At 47.5% G+C, this 7,385-nt stretch overlaps 1 protein-coding gene across 1 annotated transcript; it reads left to right on the top strand.

Annotated features, from left to right (window-relative positions):
• Positions 1–5,661: 5,661 nt before the first annotated feature.
• Positions 5,662–7,132, top strand: LOC147450985 (UPF0496 protein 4-like). Its single transcript, XM_086519947.1, has one exon. It carries the CDS (start codon positions 5,863–5,865, stop codon positions 6,937–6,939), a length of 1,077 nt encoding a protein of 358 aa, XP_086376073.1. The 5' UTR covers positions 5,662–5,862; the 3' UTR covers positions 6,940–7,132.
• The last annotated feature ends 253 nt before the right edge of the window (positions 7,133–7,385 follow it).

The raw sequence follows: 7,385 nt of genomic DNA, 5'->3' as shown, positions 1-7,385 counted from the left end.
GCTAGTTGCCAATGAGGAAGCGGGGTCATGTCTAACCTTTGCTAGAATCTTAACCAACGTTTGCTTTGAAATGTTGGACCAGGCAGCTTTAAAAGAAAGAGAGAGAGAGAGAGAGAGAGAGAGAGAGAGAGAGAGAGAGAGAGAGAGAGAGAGAGAGAGAGAGAGAGAGAGAGAGAGAGAGAGAGCATAGAATTAAGAGGATCGGTTCTCCTTTCCTCTGTACTGCCCTACATGCTGGGCACCAAATGTGGTGTAGGACACAATATTCATGATAGGAAGCTTGGCATACGTGTTGACGTGGAACAGAAGGACCATGATAGCAATAGTATATGCTGTAGAAACTAATAAGATATAGCCTAAAACGTGGACCTCCACCTATTCACGCTACTATCACCAATCTCGTGCAGGCTTGCCGCCCGCTACAGGCTAGCTCCTGCTCCCCTTCTCTCAGCGGTTGCAAGGAAGCAATTGAGTTAGAACTCAAAAGAGATAAAGGAGCAGGGTGAAGGGGGCGAAGAGAGATGGCATTTAAGCTCACCGACTCTCATGATTACTGGGGCTCGTATAGAGTGGGAGTAAGTCATGAGTTGCTTGGCATCCGGCACTTCAAGAACTCCAAAGCCTACAATGTGTGTGAGCCCCACCATATTTTCTCTGACTGTGAAGGATGGCCCAAAATGGGAAGAAGGGAGGGGCTTGTTTGCAGACATTCCATGCGGCCAAATGGAGCTCTTGCCCGCAATTCAAGAGCAGCACCTAGTTTGGTAAGCATTGTGCTGCTCTAGGACATGAGAGTGTGGTGAGCAGCCTGGTTGGATCGAAAGTAACTGGAAGAGGAAGGCGGAGGGCCTCTCTCTCGCTTTCTCTCTCAAAGAACTTACTCAGAGTTCTCCGCAAGTGCTCTCTCTCTCTCTCTCTCTCTCTCTCTCTCTCTCTCTCTCTCTCTCTCTCTCTCTCTCTGCTCTGAATGATTCCCCTCTCCTTCTCAACTGTTCATCCCACCTGCCTCTTTGCCTCCCAATATATTGGAGGTAGAGATGTTGTGACTGTTCACCTCCCACCTCCAATCGGCTTCCCGGGCTCACGTACCACCCCCGCACTCACTCTCTCTCTCTCTCTATGTGTGTGTGTGTCACTGTTTTGCATAGATCACACTGCCGGACAGAGGAGCTTGCGCCACATGGCAAGCCGGAATCCGGAGGTAGAGATGTTGTGACTGTTCACCTCCCACCTCCATTCGGCTTCCCGGGCTCACGTACCACCCCCTCACTGTGTGTGTGTGTGTGTGTGTGTGTGTGTGTGACTGTTTTGCATAGATCACACTGCCGGACAGAGGAGATTGCGCCACATGGCAAGCCGGACTCAGAGCACACTCACGAGATTTTTTCCTGCGATAATGGTTTGCAGTGCAGGTTGTGTGTCCATGCTGTGTGCGCGTGCCTGGCACGTAGGCCAGCACGTTCAGTGAGGCAGAAGTCGCCAAGGCAACATGGCAAGAGCAAAAGATACATCGTCTCTCTCTCTCTCTCTCTCTCTCTCTCTCTCTCTCTCTCTCTTTGATGCGGTTGAGGCAATGCCACTATGGACATTGGACGGGCAATGCAAAAAGGGGGGGCGGGGCGTGCCATGCACGTTCTCAAGGAGGGAGGTGGGGGTCCGGGGGATACTGTGGCAAACCCACACAAAGCAGGACATATTCTCTCTCTCTTTTTGAATGCAGCAAAGGCCGCTGTGTGTTAGACACCTGGACACTGTGACAGTCGCCGGCTCAGATTCACAGAGAGAGAGAGAGAGAGAGAGAGAGAGAGAGAGAGAGAGAGAGAGAGAGAGAGAGAGAGAGAGAGAGAGAGAGAGAGAGAGAGAGAGAGAGAGAGAGAGAGAGAGAGAGAGAGAGAGAGAGAGAGAGAGAGAGAGAGAGAGAGAGCGAGGCTTCTTTGCCAGTCTGTGCACTGTTTTGCCTCGTTGCAGGGCACACAGGCCAGATGCAAAAGCTAGTACCCTCATTGGATGCCCACTCACCAGATGCCTGTTCATTTGCCGGCCAGGTCCTTTGCAGGACCTCTTCTTTTGCCATGTGGTGGGCCGAAACCCTTGATGTCTATCCTACTGATGCGTGGCAGGGAGAACCTCTCTCTCTCTCTCTCTCTCTCTCTCTCTCTCTCTCTCTCTCTCTCTCTCTCTCTCTCTCTCCCCCTCTTATCGTGCATCAACAACCTCTCTCTCTCTTTCTTATCGCCAGGTGGCTGTGGGGGGCGAAACTCCTCCCCCTAGTACAACGATGCCGCCTTCGTCGGCATTATGTTTGTCGTAATCTCACCTACAAATTCTGAGATTTACCTCTCAAATTTAAATTAGAATGTGAGGAAACCTACAAATTTTAGAGAAATTTAGTGCAAAAATTTTCAAATTTAGTCAATTTACCTTTTAGCAAGTTCTTAACACCAAAATAATCCTTCAATACCTAATGAGCTTTCTTTTAAGGGAATTTTGGAGAAAGGAGGAGTGCTAGAAAAAACTGGGTCCAGGGTATTTTAATCACCTAAAATTGCAGAATCCTGGTTACATTTTGAGCTTGCCTTTAAGAGAACCGAGAAATCTACGCATGTTTTAGTGTAATTGCTGGCGAAAGCCTGACCTAAAGAATTTCAAGTTTGCCCTTATTTTTGCCAGTTAGGGAAAATGTATGTGTCTAACCTTGGTGTTGACTTGCAACCATATACGCCATACGTAAGACTCTCTCTCTCTCTCTCTCTCTCTCTCTCTCTCTCTCTCTCTCTCTCTCTCTCTCTCTCTCTCTCTCTCTCTCCTCTCTCTCTCTCTCTCTCTCTCTGCTAGGAGGAAGGGGCCGAAGGGCAGCAGACTCTCGTATAGAGGAAGGACGCAGGAGTCAGGAGGAAGGGGCCAAAGGGCAGTTGTAAACTTGCAACGATGGCTCTCTCTCTCTCTCTCTCTCTCTCTCTCTCACACACACACACAGCGATGGCGTCCTGCCTCTTTAGACATGCAGTGATGGCGTACTTCCTATAGGCGGGCAAATACGGCTCTCTCTCTCTCTCTCTCACACACACACACACACACACACACACACACACACACACACACACACACACACACACACACACACACACACACACACACACACACACACACACACACACACACACACACACACACACGAACAAATGCGGAGCTTTGTACATAGACCGAAACAGAAAATGTGGAGCTTCCACTGTCGCCATATGCAGGCACGTACGAAAAGATGGAACCGCCATACCTCTCTCTTCCTCTCTCTCTATATGTGCATCAGTTTCTCTCTCTCTCTCTCTCTCTCTCTCTCTCTCTGTGTGTGTGTGTGTGTGTGTGCGTTCGCACACTGTCTCACCTAGGTGCAGGGCAAACTGGCCGGATCAAGGAGAGTACGGCACGTATCTCTCTCTCTCTCTCTCTCTCTTTGCATTCGCACGCTCTCTCGCCTTGCCTGCAGGGATATTCTCTCAAGTCCCAACCCTGTTCTCTCTCTCTCTCTCTCTCTCATGCGCTATCTCTTGAGTCGTGTGTGGGTTGGGTTGCAGAGAACACTTGCCAGAGCACTGAGAAATCGCCACGTGGTCGCCGGAATTCCCGTCTCTTTCATATGTAGTATAGATAGATAGTATAGAAGTATAGATAGATAGTAATAGATGTGGTGAAAAAGAATGTCCTAATCTATTCTTTGGAGCATATAAACCAAAGGCCACCTCTGAATTCTCTTCATCAACATAACCGTGCTAGTTGCCAATGAGGAAGCGGGGTTATGTCTAACCTTTGCTAGAATCTGGACCAACGTTTGCTTTGAAATGTTGGACCAGGCATCTTTAGAAGAGAGAGAGAGAGAGAGAGCATAGAATAGAGAGGATCGGTTCTCCTTTCCTCAGTACTGCCCTACATGCTGGGCACCAAATGTGGTGTAGGACACAATATTCATGATAGGAAGCTTGGCATACGTGTTGACGTGGAACAGAAGGACCATGGTAGCAACGGTATATGCTGTAGAAACTAATAAGATATAGCCTAAAACGTGGACCTCCACCTATTCACGCTACTGTCACCAATCTCGTGCAGGCTTACCGCACGCTACAGGCTAGCTCCTACTCCCCTTCTCTCAGCGGTTGCAAGGAAGCAATTGAGTTAGAACTCAAAAGAGATAAAGGAGCAGGGTGAAGGGGGCGAAGAGGGATGGCATTTAAGCTCACCGACTCTCATGATCACTGGGGCTCGTGTAGAGTGGGAGTAAGTCATGAGTTGCTTGGCATCCGGCACTTCAAGAACTCCAAAGCCTACAATGTGTGTGAGCCCCACCATATTTTCTCTGACTGTGAAGGATGGCGCAAAATGGGAAGAAGGGAGGGGCTTGTTTGCAGACATTCCATGCGGCCAAATGGAGCTCTTGCCCGCAATTCAAGAGCAGCACCTAGTTTGGTAAGCATTGTGCTGCTCTAGGACGTGAGAGTGTGGTGAGCAGCCTGGTTGGATCGAAAGTAACTGGAAGAGGATGGTGGAGGGCCTCTCTCTCGCTTTCTCTCTCAAAGAACTTACTCAGAGTTCTCCGCAGGTGCTCTCTCTCTCTCTCTCTCTCTCTCTCTCTCTCTCTCTCTCTCTCTTTGCTCTGAATGATTCCCCTCTCCTTCTCAACTGTTCATCCCACCTGCCTCTTTGCCTCCCAATATATTGGAGGTAGAGATGTTGTGACTGTTCACCTCCCACCTCCAATCGGCTTCCCGGGCTCACGTACCACCCCCGCACTCACTCTGTGTGTGTGTGTGTGTGTGTGTTTTGCATAGATCACACTGTCGGACAGAGGAGCTTGCGCCACATGGCAAGCCGGAATCCGGAGGTAGAGATGTTGTGATTGTTCACCTCCCACCTCCATTCGGCTTCCCGGGCTCACGTACCACCCCCTCACTGTATGTGTGTGTGTGTGTGTGTCTCACTGTTTTGCATAGATCACACTGCCGGACAGAGGAGCTTGCGCCACATGGCAAGCCGGAATCCTTGCTTGCTTAATAGATAGTATAGACAAGAATATGGGAAAATTACCAAAATACCCCTCTAATTTGTGGAAATTCCCAATATACCCCTCAAATTTCAAAAATTCCCAAAATACGCTTGTATCTATTTTTGTTGGATCTTCAAGATTTTCTAATCTTTATTCTTGTTTGACAATTGAGATCGGTTTTTGAGTGCTTAGCATGTAATTTTTTGCAAATTACCTCCCCAAAAAAAAGGCAATTATGTCTAGAAACAATGAAAGAATTCATCTCCAAAGCCTACATAACAAGCTCAAAATTTAGTTTTAGCATCCTGTATGTATGGTAGACAATCACTCTTCTTATGAAAAGCTACAAGTTTCTTTGGTTTTCAAGAAATTTACTCTCACAACCAGGGGTATTTTGGGAATTTTGGAAAATTTGAAGGGCATTCTGGGAATTTATGACATATTATGGGGGTACTTTGGGAAATTTTGAAATTTGAGGGGTATTTTGGGAATTTTCACAAATTAGAGGGGTATTTTGGTAATTTTCCCTAAGAATATATATATCTTAGAAGGTTTACTGTGTCTCTGAGCGTGTTCACTGTGTAGTATCCGATTGCGGACGTGGGATTCTGGGTCCACACGCGTGTTGTGCACATACGTGTGTGGTGCGCGTGTTGGGTGTTGACGACGACTCAGTGGCGGGCGGCCATTCCTTCTTCTTCTGCAAGTGCAGTTTCCTCTCACCTGTATCCAGAATTCGCTCAACCACTAGGCTCGCTTCCTCGATTTAATTCTCTTCTGCTTCATCTGTTGGCGTTCACAATTTTAGGGTTTCTCAGACGAGCTCCATGTATCATTCGCTTACCCACGCTCTACACTCTCTAAGAAATCCACATTTCCCAGGGAAATCTCCTGCGCTTGCTGCGAAGAAGAAGCTTGAAGATGGGGGCGAAGACAAGGCTTTCAATGTTGAGATACGCAACCATCTCTCACAGCTTGAAATACCTGCAGATCAGGGGTTTCTCACCTTGCCATGGCTAAATGATGCAGTAAATACCGTGCTCTTCACCTGCTCGCACATTTCGAACCTTTTGCCCAAGATTACCTGCTCAGAAAAAGAAAGAGTGCATCTTGAATCGAATCTTGAGGACACTCTCAACCTCCTTGATGTGTGCAATGGGCTGAAAGAGGTGTTGAATGATGTGCAGCATTATGTTATGCTGGTGCGCTATGCGGCACGAACAGCAGTCAATGTGAAAGATGCCTCTGATGAAGTGGAATTGAAGGCGAAATTGACTTGCTTTCATGCTGCGCTGGTTAAATCTACAGAATTTATGCATGCACGAGTAGAGGAGAACACCCGACACAGAGAGGGAAGATCTAAGCTCGAGACATGCAGTTCTATGCTAAGAAGGATGGGGGAGCCCCTGCCAGAAGCTTCTCCGGGTAGTAAACATGCTGCATCTAATGCGTTGTTTAATGACATGTATGCGGCAAAGGTATTAGCCATATTTGTATGCAGCGTCCTTGCGGTTGCCCTCTCTGTGAAGCCCAAACGCCCTCTGTCTTGCGTGCACATGGCAGAGCAACCCACGTGGCTGGACTTACTCCAACGAGTCCAGGACAATGTGAAGAAGCTAACAGATAAAGGCATTGAACACGGCAAGATCGCCCTTTTGAAAGAGCTAGACCAATTACGCGCGCACACTAATGAGCTTTATGAGATGCTCGACAATTTTCTCAAGCAGGGAACGCCGATTGTCGAGGCCGATAAGTTGAGTCTCAGCCAACAATGCGAGAAGCTTGTGGAGGAGTCTGATGACTTACAAAGAGGCTTGTTAGCATTGCAGCAGCATGTGGATGGTCTATTCCGAATGCTGGTAGCAATCCGCGTAGACTTTCTTGATGCCCTCTGTCATGTGTGAGTTTGACATTTAAATCATCAAATGCGTATGCATTGAGAACGGCTTATGTACACTGACGAGCTTCCTGAACCTGATGCTTTGTAAAACTTGCTGTGGGTGTCTGAGGAAGTTTGAAAACTCGGAGCTTTGTATCAACTATAAACTTGTATACTTTTTTGTATTGGAAATATATCTTGCGAATGGTGTGCCGTTCTCTCTGTATCAATAGATCGGACAAAGTTTGTAGAGTTGAACTGTCTGGCTGTAAAGGTTCATAGAGTGTTTTAGCTTTGCCATTGTACCGGTTTGCTTTTGTGTGTCTTTGATTTCTTGAGAAATTTTACTGCACACGGTTTGAATAAAGCACCGAGGGCTATTATGCGGTGATCATTTTTGGATAGATTGTTGCCAGATGTGCAATGTTCCTGAAATGTGATATGAACTTTGTATGATTGAAATGCTAGGGC

This window comes from Adiantum capillus-veneris, chromosome 9 (genome assembly GCF_014529385.1).
Source record: "Adiantum capillus-veneris isolate H3 chromosome 9, ASM1452938v2, whole genome shotgun sequence".
Classification (NCBI taxonomy): Eukaryota; Viridiplantae; Streptophyta; class Polypodiopsida; order Polypodiales; family Pteridaceae; genus Adiantum; species Adiantum capillus-veneris.
The sequence above is the reverse complement of the archived record's forward strand: the minus strand, read 5'-3'. Positions and strand labels throughout refer to the sequence as shown.